Source organism: Haemaphysalis longicornis, unplaced genomic scaffold (assembly GCF_048455015.1).
Source record: "Haemaphysalis longicornis isolate Haplotype H1 unplaced genomic scaffold, Haemaphysalis longicornis Haplotype H1 scaffold_7, whole genome shotgun sequence".
Classification (NCBI taxonomy): Eukaryota; Metazoa; Arthropoda; class Arachnida; order Ixodida; family Ixodidae; genus Haemaphysalis; species Haemaphysalis longicornis.
In genome coordinates, this window is record NW_027526422.1 from 77,795,712 (window position 1) to 77,823,417 (window position 27,706).

The window sequence follows — 27,706 nt, forward strand, 5'->3', positions numbered from 1 at the left end:
ACAGCATATCTGCGATTGTCTTGTTCAGACGTTCTGTTAGTCCGTTCGTTTGGGGGTGGTACGCCGTCGTTCTTCGGTGATCCGTGTTGCTGTAGCGTAATACTCCTTGCATCAGCTCCGCCGTAAATGCCGTTCCGCGGTCTGTGATTAGGACTTCCGGGCTCCATGTCGCAGCATCACTTGGCTTATAAAGAACTTTGCCACTTCTTGTGCAGTCCCCCTCGGAAGAGCGGCGGTCTCGGCGTAGCGCGTCATGTAGTCTGTCGCTACGACAATCCACCTGTTCTGTGATCGTGACGTAGGGAACGGGCCTAAAAGGTCCATTCCAATCTGTTGAAATGGTCTCGATGGGACGGCGATCGGTTGTAGAAGTCCGGCGGGTCTTGTCGGCGGCGTTTTTCGTCGCTGGCAGTCACGGCAGCTCCGGACGTAGTGGGTGACGTCAGAGGTAAGGCCGGGCCAGTAGTACCTCGCCTTGATTTTTCCAATAGTGCGGGCTGTGCCGAGATGTCCGGAAGACGGGTCGTCGTGGCACGCTTCCAAAATTTCGTCACGAAGGTCCGCGGGGATGACGAGAAGGTAATTCGCTCTTGTTCCGGGGCTGAAATTCTTCTTCACGAGGACGGAGTTTCTCAGGCTGAATGCTGGTAAGCTGCGTTTGAAGGTTCTAGGAACGGCAACGTTGCATGCCTCGAGGTACTCGATTATGACGCGTAAGTCGGGGTCGGCACGCTGCTGGGCGGCTAGGTCGCTCTCCGTCACGATCCCGAAGAACGCGCTGTCTTCATCAGAGTCTTGTGGTGGTGGGTCGACGGGGGCGCGGGACAGGCAGTCGGCGTCGGAGTGTTTCCTGCCGGATTTATAAACGACTGTAACGTCGAACTCCTGCAGGCGCAAGCTCCACCGCCCAAGACGGCCAGAGGGGTACTTCAAATTGGCGAGCCAACACAGCGCATGGTGGTCTGTTACAACCTTGAATGGCCTTCCATACACGTATGGGCGAAATTTTGAAATCGCCCATATAATAGCCAGGCACTCTTTCTCAGAGGCAGAATAGTTTTTCTCCTCCTTCGACAGACCACGGCTGGCATAGGCGATTACCCTTTCGCAGCCGCTTTGCTTTTGGACAAGGACGGCACCCAAGCCTATATCACTGGCGTCCGTGTGCATTTCCGTTTCGGCATTTTCGTCGAAATGAGCGAGCACGGGCGGGCTTTGCAGGTGTTTTTGCAGCTCGCAGAATGCTTTTTCTTGGTCGTTTTCCCAGCTGAAAGGGGTGCTGTCTTTCGTCAAGCGCGTGAGTGGCTCTGCAATGCGTGCGAAGTTTGCGACGAAGCGCCGGTAGTATGCGCACAGCCCGAGAAATCTTCGCACGCCCTTCTTGTCTTTCGGCCTAGGGAAGTTCGCGATAGCTGAAGTTTTTGCCGGGTCAGGTAGGACTCCCGCGGCGTTGACGACGTGGCCCAAGAACTTGAGTTCCTCGTATGCGAAACGGCACTTTTCAGGCTTCAGCGTCAACCCCGACGTACGAATTGCCTCGAGTACAGACTCCAACCTTGCAAGGTGTTCGTCGAAAGTCCGGGCGAATACCACTACGTCGTCGAGGTATACGAGGCAGGTGTGCCACTTAAGGCCAGCTAGCACAGTGTCCATGACTCTTTGAAACGTCGCTGGTGCTGTGCACAGCCCAAACGGCATCACCTTGAACTCGTATAGGCCGTCTGGGGTTATAAATGCAGTCTTCTCTCGGTCTCTCTCGTCCACTTCAATTTGCCAGTAGCCGGTCTTCAGGTCCATCGATGAGAAGTACTTCGCGTGGCAGAGGTGGTCGAGGGCGTCGTCGATTCGGGGGAGGGGGTACACGTCCTTTTTCGTGATTTTGTTCAGTCGCCGGTAGTCAACACAAAACCTTAATGTGCCGTCTTTTTTCTTTACGAGTACGACGGGCGCAGCCCAGGGGCTTTTCGATGGCTGTATAATGTCGTCGCTGAGCATGTCGTCGACTTGAGTCCGGATGGCTTCCCGTTCGTGTGAAGAGACGCGGTACGGTGACTGTCGGGTAGGTCGGGCTCCATCTTCGGTTATTATTCGGTGCTTCGCTAGAGGGGTCTGACGTAGTTTTGCGCTCGACGAAAAACATTCGCTATAGCGACGCAGCAAAGCCAATAATTTGTTTCGTTGTTCTTGCGGTAGCGCCGGATTCACGTGCAAGGGCTGCGGGAGCTTGAAGGTTTCTACGGGTGTGCGTTCAAAGTCGGCGACCGCGATCACGTCACTTGCTTCTTGCGCTTCTTCGAGGAATGCAATTGCCGCGCCCTTGTTTAAATGCTGGTACTCCTCGGTGAAATTAGTAACCAGAATGTGGGATTGGTGTTCCTTGAAGCGCGCAATGCCTCTTGCGACCGACACACCACGGTCGAGAAGCACCCTTTGATCAGTGTCTACGATAGCGTCGACGTCAGGAGCAGCATCTTCACAGTAGACTGCGACCATCAAGCTTGCGCGGGGTGGCAGGGTGACATGATCATCGGCAATCCTTACAGCAGCACGTCGTTCGGGGTTCGGTTCCGGCGTCATGGAGTGATTGGGGGAAAAAGTTATTGACTTGGTCTGCAGATCGATTATTGCCCCGTTGTCCATCAAAAAGTCCATCCCAAGAATTACGTCGCGGGAGCAGTTAGGCAGAATGACGAACGCCGCAGGGTACGTTGTGCCGTCTATGGTGACGCGCGATGTGCACGTTCCGCTTGGCGTCACGAGGTGGCCTCCTGCTGTGCGTATGTGCGGAGCGTCCCATCTGGTCATAACTTTCTTCAGTTTAGACGCAAATGGTCGGCTCATTACCGAATAGTCAGCTCCCGTGTCTACGAGGGCGACTACGTCAAAGCCGTCGATGGACACCTTGACGTCAGAAGCAGTCTTCCTCGAGTTTCGGGTTCGTCGGGGCGTCGTATCTCTGCTTGTACGTGTTGACGGTCGGGCAGTGTGCATCGTCGTTGTCGTCGTCTTCTCAACGGACGTCTCGGTCAGGTCGGGTACGCGTCGCGCCGTGTAGCTGTCGTCGTGTTCAGGAGACTCGTTAGGGCTGGGTCGGGTCGTAGGGATGAGGGCATGTCGTGAATGATGGTCTTCAGCGAGTCGCTGCGTCGTTGGAGGGTTTTCATTTTTCCGCCGTTGTGCAACTTTACCTCCCGAAGTTGCTGCTTTTAGTTTCCCCCGCGTGGGCTGGGGGACCTTCCACGTGAGAAGTCAGCATTGCTACGGCGGTTCGGCGATTGGTACGGGTAGGGCGATGGCGAGCGGTTGAAACGGGATGGGCCACGGCTGGTTTCAGATAGATACTCGTCGATCTCACGTGGTCGTTGGCCAGGGAGAGGGCGAGGTGCGCCGACGGAGAAACCACGCAGTCCGAGTCTCTTGTATGGGCAGCGACGGTAGATGTGGTCGGCCTCTCCGCAGTGGTAGCACAGAGGACGATTATCGGGAGTTCGCCATACGTCCGTCTTCCTCGGCGTCTGGTTTCGGGCTACCGGGGGTCGGGCGGGTGACAGTGGGCGGCGGTACGGCGGGGCCTCTTGACGGCGTGTTGGGGCAGGGCGGGGTCGACGAACAGCCGCAGAGTAGGTCATAGCCTCGGGCTCGCGGGGTGCTTCGGACGGCACAGAAGTTCCCAAAGCCTGCTGTACTTCTTCCCGGATCACGTCGGTCAGTGAAGTGACTTGAGGTTCTGGTGTCGTCATCGGGAAAAGTTTCCGCAGCTCCTCCCTTACCACTGCGCGGATAGTGTCGCGTAGTGAGTCGGAGTTAATAGCGCTGGCACCAATCGTCTCCGAAACCAGCGCATTGATTGGGCGGTCGTATTGCCTCGTTCGGATTTCGAGCGTCTTCTCCATCGCGGCGGCCTCAGACGCGAATTCGGACACGGTCTTGGGGGGGTTGCGAACAAGGCACGCGAAGAGCTCTTGCTTCACACCTCGCATCAGAAACCGTAGTTTCTTTTCCTCCGTCATTCCTGGGTCCGCACGGCGAAAAAGTCGCTTCATTTCCTCGACGAAGATTACGACTCCTTCGTTCGGGTGTTTCGTTCGAGTTTCCAGTAAAATCGCAGCTCGTTCTTTTCTCACCACGGTCGTGAAGGTCTTAAGGAACTCGCTTTTGAATTGCGTCCAGTCGGTCAAGGCGCTCTCGTGGTTTTCAAACCAAGTTCGAGCTGCATCCTCCAAGTAAAAGAAAACATGCCGGAAGGTTTCTTCATCGTCCCACCTGTTGAAGATCCGCACGCGCTCCAGCTTCTCCAACCATTCCTCTGGGTCTTCAGCGGGGGCTCCCCGGAACGATGGCGGTTCCCGGGGCTGCTGCAGCATGATTGGCGACGTTGTTTCTTGTACCATGGTGTTGGTTGCAGCGTTCCTTCTCTTGGGTCCTTCTGGCATCAAACCGAACTCGGGTGGTAAATCTTGCAGGCGGGGGCTGGCTCTTGTTGGACTGGCTTGGCGGCTTCTCGAGGTTGTAGTGGGCATGAAGGGTGCGTACCCAGCACCTCCACCAGATGTCACGAAGCCAAGGACGACGCAGTTGTCTTGCAGGAGAAACAAGTTTATTGGAGCGAACTTGTGCTCCCCTAACAACTCAAAAGAATACAGAGGCGGCGAAGCAGCGGTCAACAAAGTGACTTGCGTCAGCGAGCGTCGCAGAATCGAATGCCCCGGCGTCCGCACTGCAGGCTTTTTATCTTTCGGCGCGCGTGGTTCTCGAAACGTCGATTCGCATCGAGAACATAGTAGATCCAAGAAGATTATTCTGGGCTGTTCACGTTAGATCGGAATGCTCTCCCTATCACAACAGATAACACATGCGGCACAGAAAGAAAGAATGGAACACGCGCTTCCCTTGGCGCAGAGATAGCGCAGACCGGCGCAGCCGGGCGGTAAAAGCAAAACACAAATAAACAAACCCAATGTATGGTTCGCGGCAATATAAATTAGGAATGTCAGGCAGGAGAGGACTGCAATTTTTGAATTATAAGAACGGTGCTCGGGGCTAAAATTGAGACGTGCACAGATATTTTAGCAGCAGCCCGCGATCGTAATGTTGAGCCCACAAAAGCTTTAATCGTCTGGGATGCCTCACAGGACAGCCTTTCAGCTACCCTTGACAACCTGAGCGCGAACGTCTCTTCCTATTTTCTAGCCCATTTGGTTGTAGTGAAGCATGTCTGGGATTTTTGAAGCCAGTAGTGCACGGAAATGTTTAATTTAGAATCACCGTTATATGTCTGAAAAGCGCGACTACTAACAGCGCTGGTGGCATGGTTTCCCAGAGGAGAAACCCTGTTCCCATACCTTTGTAGCCAGGTAAGAACAGTACGTTTTTCAACGGCGAAGCTGTTTAGCAAACCGTAAGTTTCTGTGTCCGCAGTTTAAAATACCAAGAAATTGCCGAGCGCGCGCACGTGAGAGCGGGCCTCGCGGCGACCGCCCGGCAGCTAATAAAGCCAAGAAAATGCCGAGCGCTCGTATGTGCGTGCCTCGCGGAGGCCGTCCAGCGTCGCCCGCCCAGGGAAGATTGGCCCAGATTGGCAAAAAAAAAACAGAGAAAACTCCAGCGTTCGCCATGATCGTGGAAACACTTGCTCGGAACGAGAAAGAATCCAGCGTTCACCGTAATTGTGCCAACACTTGCTAGGAATAAAAAAGGGACGTTAAATTTACAGCGCCATAAAAACACACACAAGGGCAAGTAAGGGACATACGCAGCGCTACCTTACGCAGCGTTGCAATCTTACTGCGACCTTACTACAACCTTAAAACCTTACAGCGCTACAACCTTGCAACCTTACTAGAATACGCAGCGCTACAACCTTACTAAAAAAGACACGTCATAGCGTAGGCTTTTCCAAGGTGATGTCCAATGAGTATCACTTCCAAAAATATTCATGAACCTCGAAATTATAACAACAATGATGGAGGAAAGGTCGTTGCGGCAGCGAAGAAGTAAATCGGCTGCAATCGTGTTCTTATACCTTCGTGATGGTTGGGATTCGAGAAGGTCGCGTACAGCTTTGTTGCCTTCTAGTGAGCTTCCTTCACTTTTTTTAATGAAGTGGTCGCCAATACACGCAGTATGTCTTTATAACGTCAAACCGGTAGCTTATTCGAGTTAATGGACGCATGAAGCATGATTTCTTCGCGGGCAGATTTTTTAACACTCGCCGGACGAAAAACAGAATGAGATCACTGGTGGGCTTTTCAGTGGCTTGTTCGACATTGCGAATAACGAACAAAGACGACGTGGTTCAACGAATAAATCGGTTCTGTCGCAGTTTGCACGACGAACACAAGTGATTATTGGCCTTGCAGAGTGACACCCTGGTGGTCGCTTAGAGAGGGTGCTTACGAATAGCTTAACGCCATGAATCTGCCAGGTAATTGGACGGTGCAAAAAATTAAAATATCAGTACATGAAAAAAGAAACCATCCAACTGTTTAAAGCACCTTCGTGCGTGCTCCTGCTGTCAGGTAACGTGTCCAGTTGTGGAAAATATTTGCGCTAATTTTTAATGCAAGGACCAGAGCTCCTGTCCAGCAGTTATATACACAACACATCAAGCAGATTTCCCTTTGCAGATCTCCGACCAAGCACTTGTACTTTCATCTACTGAACTCTTAAATTGTGTTTTTGATATGCACGACGCTGGCTTCCAGGAAGAGGAAGAAAACAGTAAGATAAGGAATGCTCAAAACGCAGTAATGTTGCCTAAAGCGACTGTTGATTCAGTAGTTAGCCTTGTCTAATTACCTGGCCAGAATGCATTTTTGGTTCCGTAGCCCATGTCCAGATTTTTATGTGCGTTCATATTGGCTGCAAGAGGCAGCGTGTGGCTGGGAAAAAAGAATGGAGAGTCCTAATGTGCCCACTAGATTTGCGAAGGCCCGACATAAGACCTAACGTTACGCTCTGACATTTAGCAATTCGTCAACTGGTACCGGCAGCTCCAGGTACAAAAGTTTGACGTTGCTTCGCACGTCTATAGGCTCAACGTTAAGGTCCAGCGTCAATGCTGTACATAGGCAGAGCAGCATTCCCTTCAAGTAGGTTATCCAGTTACTATGGAAAACCAGCCATGACAGGCCTACGGCCAATTGATCAATTCGCATTGGGTATTGCGTCAAAATGCCTACCCGTAGCCATTCGACAGAATTCACCAATGACGATGACAACTGCCATTTGAAGCTCATAGTTCACCCCTTCCGGTTTTGTAGCGACATAAGCATACCAACCCAAAAGAAGGCCTTTTACAACTCAGCGAGAAGTGGTGTTCCCGAATTATTACACCGCCAGCGATAACTTATGTGCCTCGGTAACTTTTTAGCCCGACTTCCCACCCTTGGGGAAACCTTGTAAACCCATTACATACGCACACTGAAAAAATAACCGAACGAAACATTGCTTTGGCCGCTCTGGGGGCCTTGAAGAAATCCTGTCAGCGTAAAACCCAGTTAAGCTTCGAGCCGAAAATCAAGAGACTTTCTTTGGTTGGCTTCCCCGCGGTCTTCCTAAATGACTTGACGGTGATTTCATTCTGCAAACTCCACAAAAATAACACCAATAAAGTAAGGAACAAAATAGATTTGAATACAACTTTTACACAACTCGAACTGCGTGCCTCACATGCAAAACAAGGGATCAGGTCGTACGGGCATTCAAGTGGGTTTCTGCATCGAATAAACGCTGCGGTCCTAGCCGACCCGTAAACTTTCGAGAGCAGAGCGCAACACTTGCGGAAAACACCACCGAAATTTAACCTTATTAGCTTGGTGTAGTGCGCGACATTCCACTCCCGTGATGAAGAACGAATGTAGGTCAGACGGCAGGCCGCCTAACTTAACATTGGTGCGGTCGTGCGAATTCACACAAGACTTGCCCAAACAGTCATGTTTCCCTCCACTGCCGCCAACGCGGTTGCTTCACGAATCTGCAAGACACGAGAGTTGCAAGTGTGTACAAAGGGCGGCTTTAATGAGAAGTTCGTGAGGCTTTCCTAACCCACAAAACAGGAAACACTGTGTGAGCCTGGCATGCATAAATTAACTGAATGAGGATATTTTTTGTATCTGGATGCCTGACATTTGAGCTTTGTGCGAGTGGCTTCAATGCTTCTCTCCTTCCCTACCCTCGACCCGGGTTCCTCGACAGGTGTATGGTATTACGTTCCGTGTTTTATCTTTTTTCTAATCTCTTTCCTTGGTAAAATATATGGAATTTGCGGCAAAAAATTTCTTTATTAGTCAGCGCCATGAGTTGTAACTTTCCCCCCAATCGTTAGGCCTGTTTTGAATAGCCTTAAACAAACAACAAAAAAAACCCAACTAGACCAAATCACCGCCTGAACTGGGCGCTACCAGCTTAGACAAAAAAAAAATGACGTCGAAGCTAATAGGGCCGCGTTTCGGCCCAATTTTTCGCCTCCAACTCCGGTTGCGCTGTTAACGAACCAGATAATGTCAGTGGGGAATACTGTGACTAACGAACGAAGCTGATTTGCGTCGGTATCTCATGACCCCGAGATAACCACGTCTTTGACCGGCTTCTCGTAAACCGTAATAGAATTTCAGAGCATGTTTATTTTCAAAAACACTGTCCCGGCAGAGACCTGCTTCTGGCGACCGCTCGGACCGAGAAATAGCATCTTATTATTCCAGGCACGCAGTTCCCTGTCTGAGGGCCCTGATATTCCACGGCGCTGAACCCTGCCAGACAGCACTTGCTCGCCCGTAAAGCTCCGATGAGGACAGTCCAAAGTGATTGCGAAGTTCAAACTGACAACATATGTTGCTTTTTTCGCCATTGCGTTTACCTTGTTCTCAGTGGAATCATTTCGGCGAAAGTTTTGTAAGAAAAATGTCGTAGTTTTTTAAGATACTGCCGGAGTTCACAAAGCCCACGCGGACAGCAGACGGAAATTACGGTTCAGCATTTGGCACTAAACTTCATTCTTTATTAGAAACCGTTGGTTGGTATTTAGAGGTTTTTGGAAGGCTTATTCGGAGGATTAATACTGCTCTTTCACCGGTCTCTCCTAATTCCCACGTTGAGATGAACCATAATCTTTGTTTTAGAGAGAGAGAGAGTGATCTTTAATGAAGTCTGGCGAAGTTAGCTGGGCTAAAATGCCTAACTTGCTACGCCAGTTGATGACGTGATGAAGATGATGGCGATGATGTTCAAGAACATACTCCTTCGTTTTAGAATTCCTCCACAACGGAGTATACTGACACGAAACTTTACTTTGTGTTGATTACTAATGTTTTGTTACCGGTGCCAGGCAGCACCCGGCTATCTTATCTTGAGTTTGAAGGTAAACAGGTTTTCTTCCTTCTTTAATGCCGCGCCGGCAATCTCGTTTTGATAGCAAAAGTGTGTTGCTTTGCGCTCGCTTTCCTAGGATGTTCTCGTTTCGTCGAAAATGTTATCGATCTAAATCTGTGCCACAAACAACGAGATTACAACAGATAAGTACACGGAAAGGAAACACCGCTGCTATCGTTTCGGCGACGTTCGTTTGTGTCCGACACTTCGTTCAACCTTTTTTGTTGGTTGCGTTTTTTTAGCTTATTGTGGGGTTTCAAATTCTCGCCAAGAAACTTTATTCCTTCAACAACACGACGCCAACTTTGGCTACGTGACCATATTTCATCCGTCGTGTAAGCTCTGGCCCGCCATTGGGTTTGCTGTTATGGCCGTGCCAGCAAGGACATAGCAGAAAATAGTCTGAATGTGGCGTTCATATAGACAAAGGAATTGGTGTTTTCCCGCCACCCCGCCGCTTGAAAGGAGAAGGGGTAATTGATACCGGTAAGTATCTTGGTCCTTTGTATCACATCTTCCGGTGCTATACAAAGGGGAATACGTTTAAACGGCTCAGCATGATGTTTGCATCTGGTTCTCGTATGCCACATCCGTATGCGTCAACCCACCGAGGCGGCTCAATAAATGTTTCTTTTTTTTCTTTCCTTGGGGAGGATTGGTTTTAGCTGGGGGCCGTCGCAAATGACATTCGTTTGTCTGTTCTTGCTCTTGGTTGCGCATTTTTAAAACATATTTCACAGAGCTGAACGTAGAGTGACCAAAATGTCAATGTTTCTCTCTCCGCTTTCGTCGTATACGTTTTTCGAGCTTTAATATGCGGCTGACTTATGCCACGAAAATGGGTTCTTTTCGTAAAAGTGCTGTGCTTTAAAACAGCACTAGGTGCAGTAATGGAAGAAATCAAATTCGAACGTGAAAATATGATCCCGAACGCAAAACAATTAAGAAAAAATGGTGCTAGTGGAGGTCCAATATGGACACACTATTGGTGTATTTGGAAAGCCACATTTCTTAACTTTTAAATGTAATTTATTACTGTAATTAAACCATACATCAATTAGCCTTGCATAGAAAAATTATGTATTTATTTCTATTTTATTTCTCCGTGCTGTAGCCTCATGGGGCTATCGCAGGAGTGGACTAGACAAAGCATACAACATTGGTTACGAACAGCGACAACAACGGACACCGAAAGCGTTCAACAAAAACACAAGAAAGGAAAAATAAGGAACACTCCAAATATTGATTATAATAAACACAAAAAGCGTCGGCATGAATAGATTGATGCGTATTAGGGAGAATAAAGAGGGATAGGAATGCGGTCAAAGAAAGAGAGCGGGTTGAGTCGATAAGTAAGTTCAATTCCTCCATGACACGTGGAAAAAAAAGTATATTTGAAAGTGTTGGTGCGGGCGAAGTACGGGATCAGGTTTAACTTAGACTGGCTTCTAGTGCTGCATGGTTCGGCAAAAGTTGTAATGGTATCCTGAGAAAGTCCAGTGGAGCCATTTATGATGCAGTGGAGAAATTTCAGAGCTTGAACGTGCCTGCGCTCGGAGAGTGGTGCCAACTTCAAAGAAGACAGTGTTGAGGTCGGGGAAAAACAATGGTCGTAGCAGCGACGAATAAATCATGCAGCTTTCTTTCGAATCCCCTAATTTGATTAATTTCAGCTTTCTTGTGATCCAGACTGGAGAGGCATATTCGAGAGGTGGTCCTATGAGGTTCTTATATAGCATTAATTGCCCTTGGGAGTTTCCTCAGTGTACAGCGAAGGAAACGTAGCTGTTATAATTCTTTTATTTGCATTGTTATCAATGTGTAATGACCAAGAAAGGTTCGTGGTGATTCTGATTCCGAGGCACTTGTATTCTATGACCATTTCCATATCATGCTATTTTTGTGTTGCGGTTCATATTTTGCTGTTCGCATTTCTTTTGTTCCTGAGAGTACGCATCTTTTTCCTCCTGTTCTTCGTAGGTGCAGGTTCATTCCAGCTTGGTTGTCGTGGTGGCTTGACTAGAGGCAATGAACCAGTTATGCGAGCATTTTATTGAAATGGGTGCTTCATATTAATTGACCGGGCAACGTTCCACCTATATCTGGGTCAAAACAACGTAAATGCTTGCACCTTCATGTAAACACAGATACATAAGAATTTTGATGCGAGTGATTTCACTGAAAAACTTCCGAAACTGAAGTTAAAAATAAAGTACATTTTTCAGACGCGAGCCCGCAACGAGGCCAGATGTAAAACGATATTCTCTGGAGTTTTGATCGATAGCGCGCATAGCCTCTACGCAACTTAATCGGAGGCCTCCGAAGCGTTCCTAGGAGTTTCATAGTGGGCCATTCTTGCAAAGATGTCGTCAAACAGGTCAGGTGGCGACAGCTGTCCCTCGGTGGCGTCTACAAGCTCAGGATTGCGACCCAGAAGCATGTCGGAGCCGATTTGGAATCCACTGAAGGTGGTGAAGGCTCTATTGGAGGCAGTCGACTCGTGTATCGTTCCGTCTTCGAGATACAGGTAGACGAGGTCGTTCTGCGCCAGGTAGAGTACGGCGCTGTTCGAAGCCCAGCTGAAACCCGTGTCACTGGCGAATGCGGTCACAACGGGTACGCGGTTCTTGCGGAGCGATATCCTGTATGAACCCCTCGTGGGCGCCATCGCAGCAAAGGTAAAGTAGAAGAGGCCGGGCTGAGAGCATCTGAAAAAAAAAAAAAAAACGAGGAGAAAGATAAGGGTGTGTTGGAGCCTTGAAATTTCTCACGAAAGCAACGAAAACTTATGCAACCGTAGCTGTTGAGAGCACTTTAACTCTCTTTACCCCTAAATCTATTCAACAGTCCCAATTTATTACCAAACAGTTGTGCGTGTGCGTGCGGGCATTGATAATTTTAGCACAGAGTTGTAAAGTAAGCACGTTTGTCAGTACGGGCACGGTCCGGCCTGCTCATTCATCGAGCGGCCGTGGTACGGGCATCGAACCCAGTGCCAGCAAGTTTTTCACAGCAAAACGTAAGCACTCGAGACCTCTGCGTGACCTACACTCAGGACCCATACTCAGGACCCCTACTCCTGACCCCTGCACTAACACAACAGGACCCCCTCCCCCCCTCCACCCCCCCAAATCTTATCGATTGGCCAAGGCCAATCGATGGGATTTCGAGGGTCTTCTGTCAACGTAAAACATTGCCTGACTATTGCGACACTGCCTGATACAAAATTTGAGCGCCGCGCAAATTGCAGCCTTCTTCGGTCACGGCGCATAGCTGCTGCGTCTCAGGAAGGGATCGCTGCATCAGCGAACGCACGACGGCGCCCGCTACTCTGGCATTATCTCGCCGCGCGTCTCCACCGCCTAGCATATTGTTGTAAATCGTATTTGAACCTCCCGCACAAGTGTCGTGTGGTTCGGATGAGCCACGCAACGATGGACGCGCAGGGCGGTGTGCGTGCTTGGGCTTCATGCCCTTTTTGTGTTTTCATGGTTGCCTGGTTTTGCGTCTCTTTCCTCGGGCGGCACTGGACGCAGAGGCGCGGTTTTTTCTCACATATTTTGCACGGCCATGACGTACTGCCTTCCCCCATCACACTTTCGCCATACCTTCCTTCTCCGCTTCCCTGTTCGCTGCATCTCGTCTACGCCTTCGGTGTCCCTTGTTCGCTCGGGAACATCGAGGGACGACGGCCCCACGAAACCGCAGGAGCAAGAGATGAAGAGCTTGCGCCGCGAGAGTGTTTCCGGTAAAACTTCTCCCCGCCAACGCGGATCGTGTACCAACGTGCGTGATTAATCAAAAGCGAGTAATTCTGTGAACCAGACTAAACATGCCTACCTCATTCTCACTTTTTGCAGGCTTCCTTCCAGTCTGGCTTGCTAATTTCGACCGGTAGTGACTACACCTTATGAGGTCGAGGATACTTTTCATGCTATTTCTTAACAGTATTCGTAGGACGGTCACCAAATACACAATCCCTGGTGTTACTTTAATTAAAAACATTAGAATCCTCATGAAATGCAACGAAAGAAAAATCACCTGTTGAACATTGCAGCTCAAAGATTAAATACAGATAAAAAATGGCGCCAAAGGAAAATTATTCACGTAAGGAATAAAAAGTCTGATTGCGTAAACCGTACTGTATTAAATAGAAAATCAAATACAACCCCCAACAAGCGTGAAAATATATATAATCATAAAGAGACAAATTGAGGCGAGGGAAAATCTCGCCATAAAAGCCAATAAACCTGCTAATAATACATTTCGCCTAACCATATATTATTGTTAAGAAAGTTAAGGCCACAGCGACGTGACACCACAAGTGGCCTCGTCCCCTTACTATGTGTATCCATTGCCTTACTGGCTTTTCAACACGCTCTTCTGGTACACTGGAGAAAAGTTAATCTAGACAACCAAGGCACCGATATACAAATAATCATTACAGCTGAAATCATAAAAACTTGACATCATAAAAAAAGCCTCTGACCAGGGGCGTCGCCAGGGTTGTGTATCGGTGTCAGAGCACCCCCCAAATTTTTAGAACGCTGCATCCCTACCTTCCCTCTTTTGGGCTTTTTTTCGCCCTTGCCATTAACACACCACATCGATATATCAAAATGTAAAAACGGAGATTAGAAAGAATTTGATGAAAACACGGATGACTAAGGTATTGTTCGAGTGCTGGCTTTTATTTTTCTTTTCATGTTTATACCGGCGGTATAAAACACCTCCCGAATTTTTTCCAGGCTATATCACTGCTATGGACGTGTAAAACGTGAGGTTTTACTATATTTGAGGAAAGCGTCCTCCAATTAAAACATATTCACACAGACCTTGGGCAGCTTTTCTAGAAAGGTTAATGACGCTAGGGATAGCCGCATATCGAGGTATGTACAACCTATATCTCTCTGAAATGTGCTATCGTTAAGGGGTGCTGATGGATTACCGAGAAAAAGAAGAGGAGATAGACGAAGCAGGAGATACGGCTGGACAGGCTGCGCGCCATCAAGCTGCCACGGTACCGTTGACTATGGAGACTATTTTGTAAACAGACCTTCTGATAGCTTATCTCTTCGTTGTGAAGTGACAACATGTATAAAATTCTCTCTTTATCAAATATTTCGGAAGTAGTTGACGCGGGATTCCCTATCATAAATCTTCTCCAAAACGTTCTCCAATGTTCAGAGGCAGACACAGCAGAGGCAAAATACCGTGTTTACGATGTGGCCCTTCGGGAATAAATTGGCAAAATAGGTGACAAATAATGGCCAACAAGGTTACGACCTCCCTTGATGACTCTCCAGATTTGGACAACTTGAGCGTTTCGAAACTAAGTTCGGCATCTAACTCCTCGTTACTACTGCGGCACGGACAGCGCCGCGCTTCACCGACTAGTTTCCCAAACCTCCTGCTCAGTTCATTGAGAGCGTAAAACTGAAGTAGACGGCTGCTTAATCTTCGTTTTATCTTCGCTTTCGTCTGCTGGAACACGTGTAGTGGAGAGGCTTGGACTACGAACCGAAAAGCTCCGAGCTCCTTCGTGATGTCCGCTTGCAGATTGGTAGGCACCTGGTTGAAGTGAATGTAGGTTCCCTCCGGAAATCCCTGGGCCATGGTGAAACCGAGACTGGCCGTCGCTTCCCGCAGTGCTCCGAGGAGGCAGACCAGTAGGAAGGGTAGCAGCAGCACGGGAGAGGCAGTGAAGGGGCGCCCCAACAACATCGCAGGATCGTAAACTGACGAGGAAAACATGTGGACGGCACGTTTATGACATGAAGCACGTTTACTGCAGGAATTAAGCCTTGATGCTGAAGCGAGAGCGGTGGTAACTCTGGGGAGAAACCTGTCTTGTTTATTTTAGAAGTGCTTTTAAAAAACTTCGCCCATGTTGATCTAGATTGCTTTTCTCATAGGCGACTGATGCAGTTGTCCGATCGAATTAAATCAGTTTATGGTCGTATTTAGGCAAAAGAAAGTCCAAAATGTTTCTTAAAGGACCAGGCAGGGGGTGGAAACATCGTAAAGTATTTGAAAATGACAGTGAAATACTGCACTCGGGATTTTAAGGGTAAGTTCCCCTGATAATTTTTCAGGCACTGCCTATAAAAAGCTGACAGACGTAAGTGTTAGTCGCTCTGACGGCAAATGAAACAAAACCATTCAAATGTTACGCTGTACTGTTTTATTTACTATCCATTATTATAGCTACTCTGACAGGTATTTTTGGCGTAGTTTTTGTGGCGAATTTTTTTCCCATCCGATTGCTGCAGTCAAGGGGACTTATACTATACGACGAAGCTTTTCTGCGCCTAAGAAAAGCGCCAGCGTTAGGTTAAGTAAGCAATCTCGTTCCCCAACTATTACAACTGCTGGTACGGCTCGTACATGTCAAGAGTCCCTAAATCTCCAAACGAAACCCTTAGGCACATTTGAGGTAAAACTACAGAACCAAACGCGACAGCACTCTTGTACGCAAAAAATGTAGTTTGCTTTGATTTAAGCTGAAACAACTTCAAAAACCTCGCCTCGTCAAGAAATGGCGTCGACAAGGGCCGAGATAATGAAAGTATGAGAACACCAAGAAAGAGATGAATAAAAAGACAGTGTTTCATGCTGCCGGATTTAGCAGCGCAATAACTGTGTTCCGGTGGTTTAAAACCCAGTGCAGATTCCGTAGACTCCGCTTTGTGGATGTTTAATAGGACAACAACAAAGAAAAACGCCGAGGATACCTAAGCGCTCACCATACGTTTTGAATGCGGAGAGCTTTCAGCGGGGCTTCGCTGCGAGTAATGGTGACTGTAGCCATTTCGGGGAATGTTAGGTCAGCCAGCCACAGCTCCACTGATGAATTTTCACGGGGCTTTGAGCCTGCCCAGACGTTCCCTAGCAGCGTGGACTTCTGCTTGGGCTTTGTTTCAATGCGAAGTTCGCGCTATAACACGCTTCGCAGTCGCAGGGAAGCCGTTTTTTTCCTCCGGTGCAGACGCCAACACCCACGCTGCATGAGCCAGTGAGCTTACGTGGCTCACATGCCCCACACAGACGCTGCTAGCGACTACGGCCCACCGTTAGGCGAGCCCTGACCGCGTTTTGTATACCTGAGAGCTATTTGTGAAGTGGCACTATAAAAAAAAAAACGGAATTGTACAACAAATATTTTTTTCAAAGATTCAACATGCCCTGGCCATATCCCTCAGAGATTACCTATAAAAGCTCTCAAAGGGAGTGAGATTGCAAGTTAATGTACGAAGCGATTTTCGGACGGCCACTTCATCAGCGATTCGCGGTAAACACTCAGTGATATTAATGTGGACTGCGATGCTGTACACCATTCTGCATTGAATCGTACTGGCCGAAATTCAAAGCCAGTTCGACTAACGTCAAAGGTGGTTGAAACGCGAATCTTTCTTCCGCCACAGACCGAGTCAATTGACACTCTAATCTCATAAGGAATTCCTTCATTGTTGTCTGAGTTTCGGCTTTGATGATGATGATGATGATGATACCCTTGAAGTGTTTGGAACGTGCCCATTCACGGGGAGCGGCCAGGGGTAAAGTGTTGGCTGTGCACCTGCGCTTCCTGTCCCTTTGTGGAATCCCATTGCGTCAGTTCGCTTTCCTGCAGTGCGTTTTCGGCATGCGATTTAGATTTTGACCTGAACTTTAGACTTTGCAGACTCTGGCTTTCTACCGAGAAAGCTTCGCCTTTTAGCCATCTTTAACTCACCCGCGATCATCATCGTCGTCAGATAAAGTTTACTTTCCTGCGCGGCGTTTTGGTGTGTACGGTGGACATCAGCGAGACAAAGAAAGCTTTGCCTTAATAAAGGCCAGCGAAAGACAAGCAAAAGATACGGACGTGACTGACGCTTCCCATTCTTCTGTTTTTTGTTGTCTATCCTAAGCCAGCTTTTATTGGAAAACTATGTACTAACTATACCAGCACGAAGTTTTCTTAGGCAATTAAACCGCGCATTGGCGTTACGAGCCACTAATGGGAAACAGGGAAAGTCCGCGCTTGAATACGCACCTACCCTTTAAAAGCAGCTCCTTCGCGCAGACTACAAGGAAAGAAGAGTAGAACTATGCAACGCTTCCCACCCAAAACACTCCTACTAAGACGCTGGAAAACGGATTCAACAAAAAGTACCCCCAGTACTTACGTAAATGGGTATTCCTCCAAAGAGAATGTTCCTTGGGTGGGTGTTAACAGCCTCGATGAAAACCCAACCAAAACAGCAGACCACCGAAAGTTGAGCGTCTTTTATGCGATCCTTCCTGTCTAACTTTGCGTGTAACAGAAATGTTTTCTGGTGCTCCCCCTTAAACGCAAGATAATAAAGGAAACAACCGTAATTAATCGCGTGGCCCAGATAGCGGGGAGGCAATCAGTTCGGAAACGCGCGCCCTCGTTTCGGGGGAAGAAATCCCGCTTTACTTGCGCTTTGTGCGAGCCAAACGAATATCTTCTCACGATGACTTCTCTTAAGGACCAAATGAGACAAACCTATCCGACTGCAATCAAGGGCATCAATCCTTCTCTTCGGATCGCGTTGATCGCTAAAGCTATAGCTAATCTTCGTGTCTCATTCGATAAGACGAGAATACTACCAACAGGGGCGTCTGACTCAAAGGGTACGCAGCGGACGAAATGAGTTCATCCTAGACTTCGAAGCGGCCCCATTACGGGTTCCCCTATCTTGCGCTTGTTTCGGGAAACGGGAAAATAATGTTGCTTTTTGTTGAATACTACAACCCCGAATGACGGTAATAGTTTAGTTTTTCTCAATAACAGGGAATAAATATTTTCACATAGGGCACGCTAGAACCGCAGTGGGGTGAAACTCCGCCAGTGTGACCAGAACGACAAGAGGGACTCGGGGGCAAAAAGAAAGGAAATGATGAGTACAGCACCGCACGTCCCCACGCAGATACACGCACGCACGTACAGGTAGGAAACGCAGGTACACACAGACAAGTACGGCCGCATACAGACACGCGAACACGCACATTAGAAATGCAGTTAAACCTCGTTATAACTAACACTGATATAGCGAATTATTGGCTATAGCGAACTAAACAGAAACTTTGGTTGGGCACCCTTTATTTCAATTACACTTATTGCTTTATAACGAAACTAAAACAGTTAGAGCCGTGCACGATATTGGATATAACGAAGAAATAATTGACCAGGAAGTCGGAAAAGCCACCTGAAAAAAATAAAAAACCTGCCGTCTGAAACTGCAGCAGTATAAATATCCTTTGTTCGTCGACACTGTGGAAAACTTCACCTTGCTCAGTGCTGTGAGTAGCTACCAGACGAAGATCCCATCCTTCATCAAATAAATAAGGACGCAGGGCTGTTTTGTCAATTGAACTTTGTTCTGTTGTAATTTCACGTACTCACGTTCCGATTCGTTGAGGTTGAAATGCAAGAAAAAGAAAGGTAAGGGTTACCTTGTTTATAGTGGCTTCGAGACCTGAAAAAAAAAATATTGTTGTAAAAAGCATTCGTGCGCGAGCTAGATTTTTGATTTGTTAGAGGCGATTTTTACCTGTACTGTTACAACGAATATTGGATACAAGGAACAAATTTGCTGTCCTTGAATTACTTCGTCATAAAGCAGTTCGACTGTAATAATGAAACAATTTGTTACAATTTCATGTCGGTGATTGTGGATAAACGTGTTCTTATGTGTGAGAAGAAGAAACTACCTACTTTTTAAAGTAGATGTTTCCAAAGTTACGTAGAACACCTGTCATTGTGTGATAGCTCAGCTCCTCTAGCGGAGCATTTATGGCAGGAGGAGCCACAGCTGGTAATTAATGTTGCAAATTCGACATGTCTTTGTGGAAAGTCTAAGTAGTCGACAATCGATCTGTTACAAAAAACGAGTAAAAAGAAAAAAAATAAACCCGTTCCACTCAATGTGAAAGCTGTCGGAAGTGCACAGCAGTGATTCACCATTATGTGCTGTACCGCCGTTATCCGCTTACTGCTACCACCCCATCCATTTCAAATTTCCCTCCTTCGGAGTGCTCGCGCGCCCCCTGCCTGAAACTGGGCCAGCGGGAGTTCTGTTCTCTTTGTGCTTTTCTCTACGCACGTGCCGGCGTTGCAATGCCACATTTTGCGTGCACTTTGATTGGATTGGCTACATTGGCCGAGGTTGACCAGTTTTGCGTAGCTCCGGGAGAGCCGTGCTGTGAAAGCGCGAGGATTACATTGGATTGCATTGAATTGGATTGCATACGATTGGATTGGATTTGGATTGGATGATAAGCAGCAGTAAGCATGATAATCAGCTAATCCTAGAAAACCAGGAAGCTAAGAATAACCAGCTGAACCTTAGCTCACGCTACGTATATCCTGGCATAGCCGCTTGGCTTTCGAAATCTCTGAGTCACGCAGCGGCGAAAGGACTGTGACAGGCTACAGCGCGTAACGCCATCGCGATATGCTTGGTTCCAGCGAGTGAGCTAAGACGACAAGGCAGGCCCCTAAAGTGCTCTGCCCTTAAAAAAAGTGACCTTCGGTTCGGCGTTCGTTTTCGGAAACGCGCTCTCAAAGTTCCCATTATGGTGGTGGTTTTCTTGCGCGTGGTTTTTACTCAGACGACAAGTTCTCTTGAAAAGAATTCGTTTGGTCGCCAATATGAAGTGTACTCGCTTCCCGATTTGTTTTTTTGCGAATGCTTCTACCCGGCGTCCACGCTTCCGCGGCCGGTAAAGCGATAGACAAAATATCACAAATATTTGAGTGCTTGATTGCTTCCCTATTCCTTCGTTTTTCGTTGCTTGGTGTTTCCTTAATGAAAAATGATTTCCTGACCACTTGAAAAAGTGACCTGCCAAGAAAGAGCGAGAGAGCGAGCGAGCGAGCGAGCGAGCGAGAGAGAGAGAGAGAGAGAGAGAGAGAGAGAGAGAGGGAGAGAGAGAGAGAGAGGGAGAGTACATTTACGAAAGAGATCAGCCCCACTAACGGTAGGACTTGCTACTTCAGATGTGGGTGGAAACAGTGAGATGAAAGGGAGAAATAGAGAGCGAGAAAAAGAAAAGAAGAAATAAATAAAGGAGGGGGCGAAAATGTACACATAGAAATGTTAATGTTTCCATATTACAACATTTTTTCAGCGGTTTTTAATGTTAATGCTTTTATATTACAACCGCCATAAAAATCGCAAAACAAAAAACAACATTATACAGTGCATCGAAGACAACTGAACACCATCGCCCACTTAGGTCCTGTTTCGTCTCAGCCGATAGTACAAGTGTTGAAAAACTATTTTCGTGATATTAAATGCAATAGATATCACCGAAAGCCTCATAATGCTTGCTGTTAGAAGATTTGTTTACGTTGGAACGTTTCAGGCGCTACACACCAATCTGTTCAATGTTTCGTACTTATTCATGCCTACTCAACTTTTGCGAGAAAATGGCGGATAAAGGCAAACAAGATTTGAATGCTCCCTTTGCGGTGGCACCATAATGCGATGTATGAATGAATAAGCAAAAGTTAGTATTCGTTCAAAAAGCCGAAAGAAACATTGCCTCAACGGCAGTTCGATGTAACGCCACGGCACGGCCTTACAATGCAGACAAAGACGTCATGACCAGTCGTACAGTCAAAGCAAGGCGTTAAGACGCAGTCACGACGCCTGATGGTGACTCAGCTCATGGAGATGTATTAATCGGGGCGTGGAGGAAGGCGGCACTCCGTGGGAGCGTACAGTGACACACAGACACGACTAACGGAAAGCCTGAAGGCATGACGCATTTGGTCAGAAACGCGCAGTATTAGCAAGTGACGCACACAGCGCACTAACCACCAGCTGAAACCGCATATTTGGAGCGAACGACTAAGCAGTGTTCGCTTTTTTTTTTCTTTCTTAAAGACAGCTCAGAAAATAGGTCCGTAAGAGATCATAAGTTTGCTATTTTTCTCCCCAAATGATTCGAATGAGTCAGAACGGCACGCTAAATTCGGAAAAAAAATATCACCCGCAAGACAAGGGTGAATGATAGCTTTTTGTCGGCGCTATGCTGAAACGCACCATTAAGTAGACACTTCACAGGCAAATTGTATCTTTGGTGTATCAGTAATGCTCTGGGAAACGTGTACCCTACTCCCAGTATATCAGTGAGCGATAGAGAGGGAGTGAGAGAAAGAGAGGGAGATCAAACTGTAGTTGTGACTCTGTGTTTAGCAAGGCGGCGTCAGCGGCGTCCACTGCTGCTCAGCCGGTCCTTATACCTTACCATTCTCTAGATCCTCCTCATTTTGCCGTTCAAGTACTGGTGCCCGCGACGTCACCAATACTTAATGGGAGATGTCAGGGCTCCCAGAGCCTGTTCTCAGATGGTTGTACGAGCACGCGCTTTGAGGTTACATCTGATGAGAAGTGCGTCTGGGAACGACCAGTGTTTTCGTTGAAGAAATGGTAATCGCCATTTTAGCAGCGGTCGCAGTTAAAAAACACGACAAGAAAAACTTCTGTAGTTCGTCTTATTTTCGCGAGTAGTACGGTCGTCTTGTCGCATTCTTGTATTGTCGTGATTCTGATGTTCCGTCGTGTGTGGTATTCCTGTCCTGATTTTGATGTTCCGTCGTGCGAAATTCCTGTCTTGTCGTGATCGTGATGTTTCTTCAGTAGCTGCACATGGCTTGAATGTTATTGCCTGTTGTGAAGAGTGGCAGTTCTGCTGGGACTACGAGAATGTTTGTCGTTGATAAAATTCACTTTGTCGTGGCGACATAAATGTGTGTAGTAACAACAGATAGCTTTGTCGTAACAACAGGACTTCTGTTGTCCCAAGAAAGTTTTTTGTCGTACGACAGGAATTCTTGTTAGGTTTTTGCGGTATTCCTGTTGTGATTTTAGACTGGGGTGCTGTCCTAAGTGGAGCCTCTTCATCCGTTCGCTGAAGACCGTTCGCCGTGCAGGGGAAGGGTGCAAACACGTTTCCAGACCCGCCGGTGGCCTTCCACGTGCCCTCCGCGATCAGCTGTCCGCGGCGCGCCGTTGCTCAGACCGCCCCATTCCGGGCGGAGGAAAGCGGAGAGGTCAGAGGTGTAATTTTGTCATCTGCTATCCATGCCGCGAGGTAGATACGTTAGCCTAGGGATGAAGCGACGCTCATCTGGCCGACACTGCCTGCGATTACAGTTGTAAATCAGCCTGTGTTGCTGCGTTTTCATGCCAGAAAAACACCTCAATGTGTGGTAAACGGTTTTTACTTGTACTTACAAGTGCGAATCTAAGGTTAGCTGTGTAATAGTCCCCGATTGCGTTAGCATGAAGCTTTATAGGGGTCGTTTCGAAGTCGGGTGAGGTAGCCTAGGCTTCTCATCAAACATTCCGTCCATATTCAATGCCAGTGTGCTGAATATTGTTTTCGTTTTTAGCGTTATTTGTGAAATATCAGAGCGCCAAATTATACTGTTTTCTTTCCGTTCACGCTGTTTTGAAAGCACATTACATCATTTTTTGTGTGCATGCGTATGTGAATGCAGCCTAATATTGATAAGCACTCCTGTATTCCTAAGAGGCAGGCAGTCCGATAGTCAAAAGTTATAAGCTTCCGCGCGTACGAAGCGACCATTTTTGTCTTGCGTTTTGTTTTACTATGCGGTATGTGTTCCAGATATGTTTAAAGTCTCACGTACCTACTGAAATCGCACTACCACATTATTTTCTGTGAGCGGAAATTGTATTGTTCTCTGTCATGCATTTCGCACCGCTAAACCACTTAACTTTTGCATTAATTGAGAACAATTTTTTGTTAAAAAATATTTTTTTAGAAGCCGGGACATTGCGTGGCTGGTGTGTGGAGCTGAGCGCCGGCTCACCCCAGTGTTCGCCAGGTTGCAATAAACCTACCGTGTATTCTGATCTTCAACAAGGTGCGAACAGCAGCGTCGAAGCTAGGACAGGGGACATGGCGGAATTTCCCTTCCGAACATTTTGGAAGGATATCTGAAGCAGAGGGAGACCGTGCAAGTACCCGCACTTAGCCTAGCTTGTACAATGCCGGTGCCGGAGATGACCCTGTAAGGCACAGTCGGATCCATCTTGTCACTTTTCCCAGACGAGGAAAAGTGAAGAGTGAGCACGGAGCAGGTATGGGTGGCGGCACGGACGCTGCACTGCCAGACTCTCAACTTTCCTTAATAAATTCACATGCAGCTTACACAGGCGCTTCCCACCAGCACACCAAGTGGGAATGTTGGGTAATACCGCCCAAGACACTTATTGCCATGTTGATGCCGAAACGCGTCTTGCACGCTCGCGTCTACACTGCGCGAGCCCGACCCCGTGTAAATCACGTCTCCAGCTGTGAAGGGGTTCCGGCCAGTGTTCGCCTGGTTGCAATAAACCTGTGCTCTGATCTTACACACAAGCCACGGCGCAATGCAGAAAACAAGGTGCAAACCATGTGGCCCTGTTTTAGTGTTTTTTTTTCTGTAATTACAGTTTTGTATCCTCAAATGACCTTGTATACTTTCTTGCCAGATGTAGCTTCGGGGCTCATTGTTTGGGCAACTGCGAAAAGAAAAAAACCATCCAGTTCCACTCATATGCCACTTCAAAGCAACGTTAGGCATTGCGGGATGTTACATCCTGTCCAACACAGGACTGGGATAATGTATTCAAAGGCATCTGCGAGCCGCCAAAACTAATATTTATAACACATTTTGTCTATTGCATGGTTGCAAATGGAAACGAACAGTATTATCGTTGGAACACAAAATTATGTTTTAGACATACGACACAAAAATACCTTGCACGTGTTTTTAGGAGATAAAAAAGGCAAGCACGTTATGTGTTGGTACCATGCTCGACTAATAAAAAATAAAAATCACTTCTGTGCAACGAATTCACTTATGTTCACCCCGGGCCCAGTCTCCGTCAAAATTTAAAAGGCTGACCCCTTATGGCACCAGTATATTTCTCCTGCATTTATGTGTGGTGATAATTTATTACACGTCGCACACAGGCTGCGGCAATCGAGTTTTCACCCGCCAAACCCGCCCGCGACCTTTGGCTACGCGAGTAGCGGGGCAGCGCAAATAGACACTACACCGCCTTTTCCGCCTACGCTCTGTGCAGGCTAATGACACCATGGCACGGGCGGGGCAACGCGCCCCGTGGAGGCGATTTTGGAGGTCCCGCCTCCCAAAACCTGGTTCCCAAATCCACCGATAGAGGGCGCGGTGGCCTAGCTGGGTCGGGTTCCCCTCGCTCCAACTAGAGGAGGCGAGGGGAGGGACCCTCCCGCCGCTAACGTTTAGCTGCCGATTTCTTTGCGCGAACATTAGATTTTGCGTGGTGGTGGCGCTGTCGTTCTCGAGCGAGAAACCGCCCACGTTCGAGCCAACACGAGAGAAACATGGCTCCGCTCTTTCAGCAGATTTCACTCAAGTGGAACTGGCGTAATTTTTTTTCCCGCTACGCACTGGTATATGGGCATCAGATGGGGAGTTAACGCCCGAAAACAGTTCCTCGATGCTTCACTGTTCATACATACATACATACATACATACATACATACATACATACATACATACATACACACACATACACCCATACATACACACATACATACATACATACAATATGCTCACATTTGCGTCTTACCACATGCATTTATCAGAAAAAGTGCAAAAATATAAATGTGAGGCGGATACGTATCTCAAGAATAGAACGGCGATGCGGTCATACGCGTAGCTTTTTTATGTTCAATTTCCTATTGAAGAGTTAGGAGTGGGCCCAGTTCACTCTTTATGATACCGCGTATCAATGTCTAATCAAACACGGCGTACGAGTCAGGGGGCGTTGAATAAATTCCTAATTTGCTAACGCTTCTACGTTCATTTCCCGCTGGTCAGGTCACCGGACGTCATCGAACGCCACTCGCATCCGATCTTACGTTTTGGGTGATTGACTTTGCTGGCACGTTAGGCACAAACCCGGCGAAGTCAGCCGTAGGGGCATTGACAGCGGCCGGGATTACGCTAAGCCTACTCCGTGAAAAAAAAAAGAATTACGCCCGGACGACTTGACTAGAGATTACTTGCCTCAAATAGAAAAGAAAACATGCTAAGTATCTCCGGATCCGCAGACAGCAGCCCTCATCGGGGCATGTAAATTAGAACACAAGTACCCGTGCCCAGTGGGATATGTGAGGCTATATGGGAAGTCTTCTCGTCTCCCCGTGGTGTGTAGGTCTTAAGCCGCCTGTGTGCAAGCAGGATTGTCTAAATTTCAGTGACGCAGAGATCGATGGTTGTCGGCGGATTAGGCTCGGAAACCGGGAGGTCAAGTTCCTCTTAATGCGCCGCCTTGCTCCAAACCCCCTCCTTGCTTTTTTATTCCTTTGTGGCTACAACAAATCTTGAATGGAGAAAAATCGAAGCCAATCATCCTCTACTTACTGCGGATAAAATCCCGCGACGAAACTGTTTTTGCGCGTGTTCGATTTCAGTTAATTGAAAATGGCCTCTAATTCCCAGTTCACGTACAAAGTGCTCCAGCACAGGGTTCGAGATTAGTAGAAAAGAAAAATCAATGATTAAAATATTTGTGCAAGATTATTGTAATTTTGGCCGTTCGATATGTTATTATCAAAGCGGCACATAGCTGAATCAAGGGAAGCAATCTGTCTCAAGGTACAAAAGCAACGACTACCCGAATCGTCACTTTAGTAGCGGAAATTAGCCGGCCGAGTACGTTAGCCGCGTCACATCCTCCTGATATCTGGTATAAAGAACCGGTACTGGAATATTGATACAGCCCAAACCGCATTTGCTAATATTGGTTGGACGGTTGGCACTTCCACTAACATTTGTTCAAATGACCGGCATGAGTAATTGTCAAAGCAGTTGGAATGGAACTTTTTCCTTACTTTTTCACGTTCTTACTGGTTTCTCAGTGAGTCATTTTCCGAGACGTCCCTTTCTTCAATAACAAAAAAACATGAGAATCAAGATTACCTTCGTCGCTCTGTGAGCAAAGTTCGCGTATTAACATGGCACACAAAGGGAATAATGGCCGAGGTCACTGCCATCTAGGGCAACTATTGATAGCGTCCTTAGTTTTCGGGGGTCATAAATTGTAAAACCCGGGGGAAGCACTCTCACAACTGTGCTGGAATAGGGTTTTCAGCAACGTTTTCCCAAATTTTATCTTCATTTTAATAAACAAGTACATTGCTGGGTGCAACTTATGATTTCCGAAGGCGCAAAAGGTTTTCACCAAATTAATGTATACAAATGGAACGGTAACAAAGTAGAAGGGAAACAGAACCACAGGAACAATTGTGAATGAATTGTTTAATTCATCCTGAAGCAAATTTGAGCTGTTTAAATGTGTAATTTGGAGTGCCGACAGTGCAACGTTTGCTGCAGTTCAGGGAGCACGCTGCGTAATTTATTGCCGAGTCTACCTACGTTACCCGTCGTTATCGTACGCAGCTGCACAAGTAAAAATTGTTCCGTGTCATTCCGTGCGCTGGAGCCGGCGGTCGGCGTTCCGGGTAACTTCGCACGCGCATCACATAGCCTCGTTGCAAATGAACTGCGCATGCGTGCGAAGTTACCAGGAACGCCGACAGGTGGCTTCCGCGAACGGAATGGCACGCGCTCCCGTGTTCACCCGAAATGTGACCAAGATACGTCAAATTTCTTCGAATAGCCCATGTTTTGTTGTTGGCTTTCTGCACGACTAGGGGCTATGCAGAAAAGCTAGACTGACAAAATGGTGGGTGACTCTTGGCTGCAAGAGCAAATTGTCCGGCAATATTACATGCATAAGCATAAAAGTCAGACATAAAACGAAGGCATTGAATGAGTATGTGGGCGACTCTATCTGCAAGTGCAGGTAGCTTGACATTGTGACATGATCAGCATGATCGCCGTGGTCATGTTACGACGCAACGAACACGGTCACCGTGGGACAGGGGCGTAGCGGGGGAAGGGGGAGGGCATCTGTTCAGAACACCCCCCAAAATATTCTAATCGCCGCATCTCCCCCTTTCAGTTTTCTTCGTCCATATTTACACGCCGAATCAATATACAATTACGTAAAGACTAAAAAGAATGACAGGGATAAAACTAAAAACTACTGAGACAATACTTGGGACAGGCTGTCTGTCTTTTTAATTATCTTTTACCGTTGTCATACCCCCCCCCCCCCCCCCCCACCCGAAAAATATTTCTGGCTGCACCACTCTCATGGGGTCATCCCTCACCTATGAAAGCCCCAAAGGGTTCCTCGGCACATTCATCCTTGACGCCCATTGCTGTAAAACATGATATTTCTTGCAATGAAGT

At 47.5% G+C, this 27,706-nt stretch overlaps 1 protein-coding gene across 1 annotated transcript; it reads right to left on the minus strand.

Moving 5' to 3' along the window:
* Nucleotides 1-11,674: 11,674 nt before the first annotated feature.
* LOC144146375 (complement C1q-like protein 3) lies at nucleotides 11,675-15,093 on the minus strand. Its single transcript, XM_077678333.1, has 2 exons — nucleotides 14,891-15,093; nucleotides 11,675-12,077 (listed from the first exon to the last, which is right to left on the minus strand). Exons 1-2 carry the CDS (start codon nucleotides 15,091-15,093, stop codon nucleotides 11,675-11,677), a joined length of 606 nt encoding a protein of 201 aa, XP_077534459.1.
* Nucleotides 15,094-27,706: the final 12,613 nt, after the last annotated feature.